At 47.1% G+C, this 14710-nt stretch overlaps 1 protein-coding gene across 1 annotated transcript; it reads right to left on the bottom strand.

Moving 5' to 3' along the window:
- Positions 1-392: 392 nt before the first annotated feature.
- Positions 393-12658, bottom strand: PFDN4 (prefoldin subunit 4). The gene is made up of 4 exons (XM_040330323.1): positions 12562-12658; positions 5019-5126; positions 3673-3810; positions 393-558 (listed from the first exon to the last, which is right to left on the bottom strand). Exons 1-4 carry the CDS (start codon positions 12583-12585, stop codon positions 427-429), a joined length of 402 nt encoding a protein of 133 aa, XP_040186257.1. The 5' UTR covers positions 12586-12658; the 3' UTR covers positions 393-426.
- Positions 12659-14710: the final 2052 nt, after the last annotated feature.

Here is a 14710-nt window from a genome sequence, read left to right as displayed (position 1 = left end):
TAAGTGTCCCAATATTAAAAGTTAGCAGCTGCAGTATTTGTAGTTGCTGGCTTTTAATATTTTTTTTCAGCGGAGCTCCGCTTTAAGACAGTCTCACCTTGTGTGCCGCTCAAACATTATGATCCAAACTGTACAATCTCTTTTAAAGTGTGTAGTGGTGGAGCCTGTCTGACTAGAAATAAATAAAATGGATTGTTCAGAGAGGACCATATACTAAACAGATGTTAACGAATCTAAAAGGAGATTGTACAATCAGATTCTGATGTGCCTTTGGTTCACATGGATGAACTGCTTTTAGAAAGTTGTTCTTAAAGCTGCATCAAGGGCTATTCAACAGTCTGGCCTCATATTTCATATGTGCAATCAATAAAATAAAAGAAATTGGGAAAAAGAAAAAAAAAAAAATGTATATTGATTTGAAATGATTTAGCTGTCTTCCGCCTCTAGGTTGATGTTGTTTCCAAACTTGGCGTAAAGCTGGATCTTAAGATCAGAGAGAACTTGCTGTATGGACTCTACCCGGGACTGCAACGCTTCCATTTCTTCCTCCACCGCTTTCTGAATAAGTGAGAAAAACAAAAACCAGACTGACCACAGAGAACAGAGAGAAGAAGAAGACACAGACATTTCACAGCCAGCCTCTCTGGAAAGTGGCACACGGAGACCGGAAGCTGCGCAAGCAAATAGCAGTCCGCTGCGTTTCTACAACAGGCTCCTTCAGAATGCCCCCGAGGAGCGAAATCAGAATTTATTTGGGGGGGGGGGGGTCATTGGAAAGAAATGGGAATAGTTGCCCACTGGGCGATGCAGACCCTTCAAGATCCTGCCTAATATTTTACTAAACACACATTTCCAACTTATTCCACAGCTAGCTCATCCCTCACCATACCGTATATTCCATAGCAATGTACAGAGAACACTGAGGAAGTCACATCAGTCCATGCACCAGAGGAGCTTACAATCTACTGCCCCCCACACTATTATTATTATTCTACATATATATCTCTGACATATACTGTGGTGCTGTACAAAGGACACTGAGCCAGTCACATCAGTCCCTGCACCAGTGGAGCTTACACTTTAATGCCCCCCCCCCCCCAGTCACACTCCTATTATTATACATTTATATATATCTCTGACATATACTGTAGTGCTGTACTAAGGACCCTGAGCCAGTCACATAAGTCTATGTATCAGAGGAGCGTACAATCTAATATCCCCCCACAGTCACACACTAATATTATACAGAGAACATTGAACCAGTGAAATCAGTCCCTGCACCAGAGGAGCTTACACTCTAATGTCCCCCCAAACACTTATTATTCTACATTTTAACATATACTGTAGTGCTGTACAAAGGACACTGAGCCAGTCACATCAGTCCCTGCACCAGAGGAGCTTACAATCTATTGCCCCCACACTATTATTATTCTTCTACATATATATCTCTGACATATACTGTGGTGCTGTACCAAAGACACTGAGCCAGTCACATCAGTCCCTGCACCAGAGGAGCTTACAATCTACTGCCCCCCCCCCCCCCACACACACACTATTATTATTATTCTTCTACATATATATCTCTGACATATACTGTGGTGCTGTACAAAAGACACTGATCCAGTCACATCAGTCCCTGCACTTACACTCTAATGCTCCCCCACTGTCACACACTATTATAAATGTATATAGCTCTGATATATACTTGACACCAATGATGGGGCACCATTCCCCCTACTGACATCATCATTGGGGGCCCTATTCTTATCAATATCAACAACGGGGCACCATTCCTCCTATTATAACCAATAATGGGGCCATGATGCCAGGTGAATTTTCTACTATTTTTTTTTAAGCCATGCATGTTACATTTTTCCCAAATGTTGTGCAATTTGTGTACATAACTGAGCACTTTTTACTCGTCTAGAACTTAAATCATCAGAACAATAGCACATAATAGAACATGGCCATTGTTCATCTGGTTTACAAATGTCCCCCCCCCCCCCTTTTCAACTTTCCAAGGAAGATTTACTTTCACATCCCAATAACCTGTGGAGATTATTTTAAGACCGTCCAAGGAGTTGTTGTATTTGCTCAGGAGGTCGCTTCACAAATCGCACACCTAAATATATATAACCCGCTATTATCTCTGAACATGTCACTCAGAGAGTTCTTCAGATACACATGTTCAATAGAAGCCGCCCAGAATAGCCTCATGACTGACGGGGGGGCCGGCGTCAGAACCAGCCGCCGGTACTTGCCGAGCTATTTAGAGTAGAGTGATGACGGTTAATTACATCCTGCCAGACTCTCTACACTTTACCCAATGCATTACAGGAGATACATCCCCCCCAAACCTAATACCTCGCACGGTATTTGCGCAATAATTTTTCAAACACCTTTTTTTAGGGATAAAAACGGTTTCATGAATTAAAAAAATAACAATTTTTTGGTATAATGTGAAAGATGATGTTACGCCGAGTAAATAGATACCCAACATGTCACGCTTTAAAATTGCGCACACTCATGGAATGGCGCCAAATTTCGGTACTTAAAAATCTCCTTTGGCGACGCTTTACATTTTTTTACAGGTTACTATTTGAGTTACAGAGGAGGTCTAGGGCTAGAATTGTTGCACACGCTCTAACACGCGCAACGATACCTCACATGTGGGGTTTGAACAGTGTTTACATATGTGGGCGGGACTTACATGTGTGTTCGCTTCTGCACGCGAGCTACCGGGACAGGGGCGTTTAAAAAAAAAAAAAATAATATGTTTTTTTTTTTTTACTTCATTTTTACACTTTTTTTTTTTAATTGTTTTTTTTATCACTTTTATTCCTATTACAAGGAATATAAACATCCCTTGTAATAGGAATCACTGCGAGAGGTCCTCTTTATGGAGAGATGTGGGGTCAATAAGACCTCCTCCAGGCTTACAAGCATGAAATCGGTGAAAAAAATTCACCGATCACATGCCGACAGCCACGATTGCGGCTTTGTTTACTTCGTTTGTAAACTGCGTTTCTTTACTTGTTTGTTACCCCAACATTTCATATTCCTGATGTGTCTGCTGTACCATGAACTTGTATGAGAAAGTCTCCTGTTCTCTTTGTATTGCTTCCTTTGTGTGAAATCCCTGGTCTTCCTGACAGTCCCTCTGCTTTCCTATTAAAAATACTGACCACACTAAACAAGAGAGCATGGTAAAGTTCTCTAGATATTCCACTACAATTGCGATCGGTAGGACTAACATTTGAATTTAGGATCTGCTTGTCAAGACGCTTACCCCGACTTGTTCATTCCCCGACTTAGTTGGGGTAGGCGGTACACTTTGGTGGGGGCGGGTCAGCCATGCCCTGTGACCTTTGGGAACCCGCCTTCCAACCTTTGATCTCAGGAATTGGAAAAGGGACCTCCCCAGAGTGCTAGCCATATTCTTCAATGGGAAACCCTAACCCTAGGGACCCCAATTATCAGCACAACTTCTGAGAGTACCATTGGGAAAGGACAATCCCTTTAGGGGGGGGGGCGACATATTTCAGCAAGAGTCTCCCTTGCATTAGTAGATTGCCCAAATGATTGTGACAAAGGGAAACGAAAGGCTCTCTATGGCAAGCATTAAGATCTAAGGTGATGTCCCTCCCCACCACCACAACCACGCTTACTAACCTTGGCAGCTTCGAGCATCTCCTGTGTCTCCTCCTGAGGGTGACTGATGAACACATCGCCGATCTGGTAAGGAATCAACAGGGAGTCGTCCAGCATCATGAGGTCATCGCAGGCGTCCTCCAAATTCTGGAGCTCCTTCTGTCAGAATGATCAACAAATCACAAGTAAGAAGTGGTGAGAGTGTGTGGAGGCGACAATTAAGGATGAGCTCTGGCGTGTTCGCATAGTACATGTGCAGAGCCCGCCAGGAAGTCTGCACGGCGCTACGCTAATCACAGCCAGGGAGACATTGTCCCGATGCTCGGCTACAGAGATCGGGAAATGTCTCCCTGGCTGTGATTAGCGCAGCGCTGTGCAGACTTCCTGGCGGGCTCTGCACGTGTACTATGCGAACACGCCAGAGCTCATCCTTAGCGGTAATCATTGACTGCACAGGTTATGTACTGACAGAGCTCATGAGAAAGCGGCTCTGCTCTGCATAATAGAATGCAGCAACCGAATAAAGAAAATCTAAGGGCCCCTTCACACTTGTATGACCTGAAAGTCACACAACTTTGACGCGACCAGGAGGAGGAGGACAGTCAGGGGTGATCGGTGGTGGAGGGAGTTACAAGCACCGATCTCCCTGTATAGATTTCAATAAAGCAGCTGACAGCCGCTTCTCCAACTCCTCCCTCCAGCGGCTGTCAGCTATTTTATTGAAATCTATACAGGGAGATCGGTGCTTGTAACTCCCTCCACCGCCGCACCGATCACCCAGGTATCGGATCAAGCATCAGAGTATTTGTCTGAGTACAAGTACTCGGGCAATTGCTCGGTATCGGTGTAACCCTAATCCAATTACAATGTGACTTGTGTAGCAATTGTATACACTATATTATTTTTCTTTGCAATTTTCTTTTCCCCATGAAAGCGAAGTTACCCTTTAAGTTGGCCAAATACTATAGAAATGTTGCACAGTATGGAACCGGCCCAAAATTCTCTCAATGGGTGGCCATGTCAGCCAAACAACCGCCCCTCTCCGGTCCAATATCCCTTGATTGAAAGAATGTAAGGAGCTCCGTATATTGTCTGATCTTTTAGGAGATGTATACAAACCATCCCTACGTCATAGGATGATGTTGTTGGCTGAATGAGTGTTGCGTCCAATCAGAAGAAGCCGCTGTTAGGACATAGACACAGCGAAAGATCCGTCCATCAGCGCTGTATGGCGTGGATGGAGGAATCTGCTACTTTCTTTCGGCCCACAGACGCTCAGTGTACAGACATCTGAATACAGAGGACCCCCCCCCAGAGCATTGGGAACCCAATCAGCACACAGACAGGAGAGGGGGATCCCGGTGTACCTTCTTCAGCTCAATCTCATCTTTCAGCTCGTTGATACGACTTGTGTTCCTGGCGAAGATGTTAATTTTCTGTTGGTCCTCAAAGGTGACATTGACGTCCTCAGCGACCTGCCGGGAACAGTGATGGGTCAGCGAGTATCTACAACCAGACTTTATATTACATTAAAGATTGATAATCAGCAAGTATACACGTCACTTCCTGTCCAGAGAAACAACAGGAAGTGACAGGGTAATGGGGGGGATGGAGTACTGTGAGGGGTATTGGGGGGGTGGTATGGGCTACTGTGAGGGGTAATATGAAGTACTGTGAGGGGTAATGGGGGGTGGTATGGAGTACTGTGAGGGGTAATGGGGGGTGGTATGGAGTACTGTGAGGGGTAATGGGGGGTGGTATGGAGTACTGTGAGGGGTAAAGGGGGGGTGGTATGGTGTACTTTGAGGGGTATCAGGGTGTGTTATGGGGAACTGTGAGGGTAACAGGAGGAAATATGGAGTACTATGAGGAGTAATAGGAGCTTATATGGACAACTATGAGGGTAATGTGAGGTAATATGGACAACTATGAGGTAGTGCAAGATAGTACAGAGTCCTATAAGATAAGGATAATGTGAGGTAATATGGAGTCACATGAGGTAATATGCAGATTAGTGAACACAATATACAGGGATAGGAAAATAGAAGTGACATGAACACACCTACAGGTAGATCTGCATGGACTGATGTCTTTATTCAACCTTACCAACTATGTAATATGAGGTAATATGGAGCACTATGAGGTTCTACGGGGATATTGTGAGGTAATATGGGGTGCTAAGATGTAATATGGAGTATTATGATGACGTAAAACAAGTTGCTATGAAATAATGTGAGGTGAAATGGGGTGCCATTAGAATGTGAGGTAATGAGGAAGTACTATGGGGTGCTATGATGTAATATGGAGGTGCCAGGAGGAGATATGCAGTACTGTGAGGCGATATTATGGAGTGCTGTGAGGCGATATTATGGAGTACTGTGGGGGTATATGAGGAGATATGGAGTGCTGTGAGGCGATATTATGGAGTACTGTGAGGGGATATGGAGTACTGTGAAGAGATATGAGGGGATATGGAGTGCTGTGAGGGGATGTGGAGTGCTGTCAAGTACTGTGAGGTGATATGAGGGGATATGGGAGTACCGTGAGGGGATATTATGGAGTACTGTGAGGGGATATGAGGAGATATGGAGTACTGTGAGGGGATATTATGGAGTGCTGTGAGGCGATATTATGGAGTACTGTGGGGGTATATGAGGAGATATGGAGTGCTGTGAGGCGATATTATGGAGTACTGTGAGGGGATATGGAGTACTGTGAAGAGATATGAGGGGATATGGAGTGCTGTGAGGGGATGTGGAGTGCTGTCAAGTACTGTGAGGTGATATGAGGGGATATGGGAGTACCGTGAGGGGATATTATGGAGTACTGTGAGGGGATATGAGGAGATATGGAGTACTGTGAGGGGATATGAGGGGATGTGAGGAGATATGGAGTACTGTGAGGAGATATGGGCCCAGATTCACAAAGCACTTACGCCGACGTATAACAAGTTACGCCGACGTAAGTGCAAATGTGCGCCGTCGTATCTGTGCGCCAGACCCACAAACAGACATGCGCCTAAAACCAGGCTACACCCCACCGACGTAGCTTGCTCACGCCAGCATAGGGTGGGCGCAAATTTAGGCTGGGCGCATGGTGCCACTCCCATTGATTAGCCATTCAAATATGCAAATGAGGGAAATACGGCGATTCACGAACGTGCGTGTGCCCGGCGCATGCTACGCAAGATGCACGTCCGGCGGAAAGTTATTCCCCATAAAGGAGGTGCAACCCGGCAACAGACAGGCACAGGTCTGCACCAGGGAGCACAAGCCGGCGTATTGTGCGTTGGACGTGTGTCTGGCTGGGCGTACGTTATGTTCACGGCGTACGCAGTGATCCGGCGTAGCTTAGGCAGTTTTGCTGGCGTGGTTGTGAGCAGGCGCATGGGGGTGCGTCCACGTCACAGCGCAGTTTGTGATACGTACCTGTCTGACGCTCGGCCCATCATTTGCATGGGGTCATGCCCACTTCCACCTACGCCTTCGAAACCCACGCCACGCTGGCGCAGCGTTGGGAGCACTGGCTTGCTGAATGCAATGCTTGCCTCTCTGCGCTGCGTTGGCGTAGCGTACAGTGTTTGCTCTACGGCGGCGTAATGTGCGCCCTGCTCTCTGTGAATCTGGGCCATGGAGTACTGTGAGGTCATATGGGAGTACTGTGAGGGGATATGAGGAGATATGGAGTACTGTGAGGGGATATGAGGTGATATGGAGTACTGTGAGGAGATATGAAGTACTGCGAGGGGATATGGAATACTGTGAGGGGATATGAGGAGATATGGAGTACTGTGAGGGGATATGGAGTACTGTGAGGAGATATGGAGTACTGTGAGGGTATATGAGGAGATATGGAATACTGTGAGGAGATATGGAGTACTGCGAGGGGATATGGAGTACTGTGAGGGGATATGAGGAGATATGGAGTACTGTGAGGGGATATGGAGTACTGTGAGGGGATATGGAGTACTGTGAGGGGATATGGAGTACTGTGAGGGGATATGAGGAGATATGGAATACTGTGAGGAGATATGGAGTACTGCGAGGGGATATGGAGTACTGTGAGGGGATATGAGGAGATATGGAGTACTGCGAGGGGATATGGAGTACTGTGAGGGGATATGAGGAGATATGGAGTACTGTGAGGAGATATGGAGTACTGTGAGGAGATATGAGGAGATATGGAATACTGTGAGGGGATATGGTAGGGTTGCCAACTCATCCCTTTAAAACAGAACACCAATTACACAGGTTCTGAGGCTAATTTAATGCAAATAAGGCACCAAGTGAGTTTAATTACCTCCTTAATCAGCCACAGAACCTGTGTAATTAATATGTGTTCTGTTTTAAAGGGATGAGTTGGCAACCCTAGGATATGGTGTACTGTGAGGGGATATGAGGTGATATGGAGTACTGTGAGGAGATATGGAGTACTGTGAGGAGATATGGAGTACTGTGAGGAGATATGGAGTACTGTGAGGAGATATGGAGTACTGTGAGGAGATATGGAGTACTGTGAGGAGATATGGAGTACTGTGAGGGGATATGAGGAGATATGAGGTGATATGGAGTACTGTGAGGGGATATGGAGTACTGTGAGGGGATATGGAGTACTGTGAGGGGATATGAGGAGATATGGAATACTGTGAGGAGATATGGAGTACTGTGAGGGGATATGGAGTACTGTGAGGGGATATGAGGAGATATGGAGTACTGTGAGGAGATATGGAGTACTGTGAGGGGATATGAGGAGATATGGAATACTGTGAGGGGATATGGTAGGGTTGCCAACTCATCCCTTTAAAACAGAACACATATTAATTACACAGGTTCTGAGGCTAATTTAATGCAAATAAGGCACCAAGTGAGTTTAATTACCTCCTTAATCAGCCACAGAACCTGTGTAATTAATATGTGTTCTGTTTTAAAGGGATGAGTTGGCAACCCTAGGATATGGTGTACTGTGAGGGGATATGGGGTGATATGGAGTACTGTGAGGAGATATGGAGTACTGTGAGGAGATATGAGGAGATATGGAGTACTTTGAGGAGATATGGAGTACTGTGAGGAGATATGAGGAGATATGGAGTACTGTGAGGAGATATGGAGTACTGTGAGGGGATATGGAGTACTGTGAGGAGATATGGAGTACTGTGAGGGGATATGGAGTACTGTGAGGAGATATGGAGTACTGTGAGGAGATATGGAGTACTGTGAGGAGATATGGAGTACTGTGAGGAGATATGGAGTACTGTGAGGAGATATGGAGTACTGTGAGGAGATATGGAGTACTGTGAGGGGATACAGAGTACTGTGAGGGGATATGGAGTACTGTGAGGAGATATGGAGTACTGTGAGGAGATATGGAGTACTGTGAGGAGATATGGAGTACTGTGAGGAGATATGGAGTACTGTGAGGGGATATGAGGAGATATGGAGTACTTGTGCGGAGATATCAGGTGATATGGAGTACTGTGAGGAGATATGGAGTACTGTGAGGAGATATGAGGAGATATGGAGTACTGTGAGGGGATATGGAGTACTGTGAGGGGATATGAGGTGATATGGAGTACTGTGAGGGGATATGGAGTACTGTGAGGGGATATGGAGTACTGTGAGGGGATATGGAGTACTGTGAGGGGATATGAGGTGATATGGAGTACTGTGAGGGGATATGGAGTACTGTGAGGGGATATGGAGTACTGTGAGGGGATATGGAGTACTGTGAGGGGATATGGAGTACTGTGAGGGGATATGGAGTACTGTGAGGGGATATGAGGAGATATGGAGTACTGTGAGGGGATATGAGGAGATATGGAGTACTGTGAGGAGATATGAGGTGATATGGAGTACTGTGAGGAGATATGGAGTACTGTGAGGAGATATGGAGTACTGTGAGGAGATATGGAGTACTGTGAGGAGATATGGAGTTGTTGTGAGGAGATATGGAGTACTGTGAGGTGTTGTGAGGAGATATGGAGTACTGTGAGGGGATATGGAGTACTGGTGAGGGGATATGAGGTGATATGGAGTACTGTGAGGGGATATGGAGTACTGTGAGGGGATATGGAGTACTGTGAGGGGATATGGAGTACTGTGAGGGGATATGGAGTACTGTGAGGGGATATGAGGAGATATGGAGTACTGTGAGGAGATATGAGGTGATATGGAGTACTGTGAGGGGATATGAGGGGATATGGAGTACTGTGAGGGGATATGGAGTACTATGAGGAGATATGGAGTACTGTGAGGAGATTACACAGGTTCTGAGGCTAATTTAATGCAAATAAGGCACCAAGTGAGTTTAATTACCTCCTTAATCAGCCACAGAACCTGTGTAATTAATATGTGTTCTGTTTTAAAGGGATGAGTTGGCAACCCTAGGATATGGTGTACTGTGAGGGGATATGGGGTGATATGGAGTACTGTGAGGAGATATGGAGTACTGTGAGGAGATATGAGGAGATATGGAGTACTTTGAGGAGATATGGAGTACTGTGAGGAGATATGAGGAGATATGGAGTACTGTGAGGAGATATGGAGTACTGTGAGGGGATATGGAGTACTGTGAGGAGATATGGAGTACTGTGAGGAGATATGGAGTACTGTGAGGAGATATGGAGTACTGTGAGGAGATATGGAGTACTGTGAGGAGATATGGAGTACTGTGAGGAGATATGGAGTACTGTGAGGGGATACAGAGTACTGTGAGGGGATATGGAGTACTGTGAGGAGATATGGAGTACTGTGAGGAGATATGGAGTACTGTGAGGAGATATGGAGTACTGTGAGGAGATATGGAGTACTGTGAGGGGATATGAGGAGATATGGAGTACTTGTGCGGAGATATCAGGTGATATGGAGTACTGTGAGGAGATATGGAGTACTGTGAGGAGATATGAGGAGATATGGAGTACTGTGAGGGGATATGGAGTACTGTGAGGGGATATGAGGTGATATGGAGTACTGTGAGGGGATATGGAGTACTGTGAGGGGATATGGAGTACTGTGAGGGGATATGAGGTGATATGGAGTACTGTGAGGGGATATGGAGTACTGTGAGGGGATATGGAGTACTGTGAGGGGATATGGAGTACTGTGAGGGGATATGGAGTACTGTGAGGGGATATGGAGTACTGTGAGGGGATATGAGGAGATATGGAGTACTGTGAGGGGATATGAGGAGATATGGAGTACTGTGAGGAGATATGAGGTGATATGGAGTACTGTGAGGAGATATGGAGTACTGTGAGGAGATATGGAGTACTGTGAGGAGATATGGAGTACTGTGAGGAGATATGGAGTTGTTGTGAGGAGATATGGAGTACTGTGAGGTGTTGTGAGGAGATATGGAGTACTGTGAGGAGATATGGAGTACTGTGAGGGGATATGGAGTACTGGTGAGGGGATATGAGGTGATATGGAGTACTGTGAGGGGATATGGAGTACTGTGAGGGGATATGGAGTACTGTGAGGGGATATGGAGTACTGTGAGGGGATATGAGGAGATATGGAGTACTGTGAGGAGATATGAGGTGATATGGAGTACTGTGAGGGGATATGAGGGGATATGGAGTACTGTGAGGGGATATGGAGTACTATGAGGAGATATGGAGTACTGTGAGGAGATATGAGGGGATATGGAGTACTGTGAGGGGATATGGAGTACTGTGAGGGGATATGGAGTACTGTGAGGGGATATGAGGAGATATGGAGTACTGTGAGGGGATATGGAGTACTGTGAGGGGATATGAGGTGATATGGAGTACTGTGAGGGGATATGAGGAGATATGGAGTACTGTGAGGGGATATGGAGTACTGTGAGGGGATATGAGGAGATATGGAGTACTGTGAGGGGATATGGAGTGCAGTGAGGAGATATGGAGTACTGTGAGGAGATATGGAGTACTGTGAGGAGATATGGAGTACTGTGAGGAGATATGGAGTACTGTGAGGAGATATGGAGTACTGTGAGGTGATATGAGGAGATATGGAGTACTGTGAGGAGATATGGAGTACTGTGAGGAGATATGGAGTACTGTGAGGAGATATGGAGTACTGTGAGGAGATATGAGGAGATATGGAGTACTGTGAGGGGATATGGAGTGCAGTGAGGAGATATGGAGTACTGTGAGGAGATATGGAGTACTGTGAGGTGATATGAGGAGATATGGAGTACTGTGAGGAGATATGGAGTACTGTGAGGTGTTGTGAGGAGATATGGAGTACTGTGAGGGGATAAGGAGTACTGTGAGGGGATAAGGAGGTGTTGTGAGGAGATATGGAGTACTGTGAGGTGTTGTGAGGAGATATGGAGTACTGTGAGGGGATATGGAGTACTGTGAGGGGATATGGAGTACTGTGAGGGGATATGGAGTACTGTGAGGGGATATGGAGTACTGTGAGGGGATAAGGAGTACTGTGAGGGGATAAGGAGTACTGTGAGGAGATATGGAGTACTGTGAGGTGTTGTGAGGAGATATGGAGTACTGTGAGGAGATATGGAGTACTGTGAGGGGATATGGAGTACTGTGAGGGGATATGGAGTACTGTGAGGGGATATGGAGTACTGTGAGGGGATAAGGAGTACTGTGAGGGGATAAGGAGGTGTTGTGAGGAGATATGGAGTACTGTGAGGTGTTGTGAGGAGATATGGAGTACTGTGAGGAGATATGGAGTACTGTGAGGGGATATGAGGAGATATGGAGTACTGTGAGAGGATATGGAGTATTGTGAGGAGATATGGAGGTACAATGAGGTGCTATGAAGGGCAATCCGGCACCATATTGTACCCCATAATTCCCCTCCCCCCGGGATGTGATGAATTACAATAACCCCTCAGGCCCCGCCCCACACCGGGTGTCACATCGCCCCGTACACCCGGTATATTACATTCCCCGCGCCTCCTCACCGCTTTCTTCATGGTGGCGGACATCTTGAGACGGTACCACTGCCGGCTACGTGCCGGGGAGACTCCTCCCACCTTGTATAGCTACATGGACCCGTCCCGCGACAAAATAAAAACCCATCGCCAATAAGAACAGGTTTATCCAAAAGAAACCAATAAGAACACCTTCACTGCCAGGCTTCGTTCGTCGTCCCATCTTAAGGAAAACGTACCGAGTGTCCCCCCCCCCCCGGAAACAGAGATGGTACAGTCCGGATAACGATCCTCTAAGGGAGGAAGACTTTACAGAAGCGGCCGCTAGATGTCGCTGTGCGCTAAATGCTGGGACATCCGATAGATGTCGCTGTGCGCTCGTGTTGAGGTAGTGGCTCTATGTCTTCGGGAGCTTAGTCGATGTCATGGGTCGGCCGCTAGATGTCGCTGTGCGCTATGTGCTATGTGCTGAGCCGGCCGATAGATGTCGCTGTTCGCTATGCGGTGGATGGCTGAGATGAAGAAGTCATTGCAGAGATACTTTGTACCAGCAGGTAATATTGTCATTCCTCTTGTAGCAATTTAAATCTGATAAAGTGTAGTATTGATACTAGCTCCTTTTCTGTCTCCTTTCTAGCCAGATCCTTGTGTCCCCCTGTCCTCTATTAACATTGATGGGGGACACCTGCGTTTACACCCCCCCCCCCCCAAAAAAAATACACTCCCTGCCAGTGGCGGCTGGTGACCATTATTTTTTGGGGGGCCGAAAACAAACTGGAAAAAAAAAACAATTGCCAACACAGTGCCATCAAACACAGCTACTGTGCCCATCAATTGCCACCACTGTGCCCATCAACTGCTGCCACTGTGCCCATCAACTGCTGCCACTGTGCCCATCAACTGCTGCCACTGTGCCCATCAACTGCCGCCACTGTGCCCATCAACTGCCGCCACTGTGCCCATCAACTGCCGCCACTGTGCCCATCAACTGCCGCCACTGTGCCCATCAACTGCTGCCACTGTGCCCATCAACTGCTGCCACTGTGCCCATCAACTGCCGCCACTGTGCCCATCAACTGCTGCCAGTGTGCCCATCAATTGCTGACACTGTGCCTATCAATTGTTGTCAATGTGCCCATTAAACGCAGCCACTGTGCGCATCAATTGTCGCCACTGTGCCCATCAATTGCCACCACTGTGCCATCAAACAAAGCCACTGCGCCATCAAACAAAGTCACTGTGCTATCAATTGCCGCCACTGTGCCATCAATTAATGCCAGTGTGCCCATCAATTGCCCTGCCTGTGCCATCAATTGCTGCCACTGTGTCATCGCTACCTTCCCTATCCATTGCCACCTCCCCCTATCCATGCATCCCCTTTCAGGACGCCAGATGCATGGATGCCAGAGGCTCTAATAGGCTTCAAAATAGGGTGGGTTCAGGGCGCAGAGAATGCGCTAACGACCCACGCAGGTGTGTTACAACAGCGAATGAATATTCACTATTGTAACACTGATCCTCCTCCCGGCCAATCAGGAAGCGGGTTTTGACACCCGTCACCCGATTGGCTGAAAGGACAGGCCGATCGTACTGGACGCCTAGGAGGAGGGAAGGAGCTGCAGGCTGGAAGCCACCGATGGAGGAGAGGACTTGGAGCCGCCACCTGCCGCCCGCTACCCGCCTAGATGGGGTAAGTGCCGGACCAACTGGCAAACAGCGGGACCACCCCCCAAAAAAAACACCAGCCGCCACAGTCACATCTCATAGACACAGGGCCGGATTCACGTAGATCCGCACATTTTTATGGCGGCGTAGAGTATCGTATTTACGCTACGCCGCCGTAAGTCAGAGAGGCAAGTGCTGTATTCACAAAGCACTTGCCTCCTAAGTTACGGCGGCGTAGCGTAAATGGGGCCGGCGTAAGCGCGCCTAATTCAAATGAGGGGGCGCGTTTTATGTAAATTATTGGTGACCCGATGTGATTGACGTTTTTTACGAACGGCGCATGCGCCGTCCGTGTACATATCCCAGTGTGCATTGCTCCAAAGTACGCCGCAAGGACGTATTGGTTTCCAGCCCCATTCACGGACGACTTACGCAAACGACGTCAAATTTTCAAATTTCGGCGCGGGAACGACGGCCATACTTAACATTGGCTATGCCACCTAGGGGGCAGCTT

This window comes from Rana temporaria, chromosome 12 (genome assembly GCF_905171775.1).
Source record: "Rana temporaria chromosome 12, aRanTem1.1, whole genome shotgun sequence".
Classification (NCBI taxonomy): Eukaryota; Metazoa; Chordata; class Amphibia; order Anura; family Ranidae; genus Rana; species Rana temporaria.
The sequence above is the reverse complement of the archived record's forward strand: the minus strand, read 5'-3'. Positions and strand labels throughout refer to the sequence as shown.

Excerpts from the sequence above, each read along its gene's own strand:
- PFDN4 (XM_040330323.1), bottom strand. The coding sequence starts at position 12,585 with ATGTCCGCCACCATGAAGAAAGCG. Across the intron at positions 5,127-12,561 it reads CCGCCACCATGAAGAAAGCG|GTCGCTGAGGACGTCAATGT; the intron begins GTGAGGAGGCGC and ends TGTTCCCGGCAG. Across the intron at positions 3,811-5,018 it reads ATGAGATTGAGCTGAAGAAG|AAGGAGCTCCAGAATTTGGA; the intron begins GTACACCGGGAT and ends TCATTCTGACAG.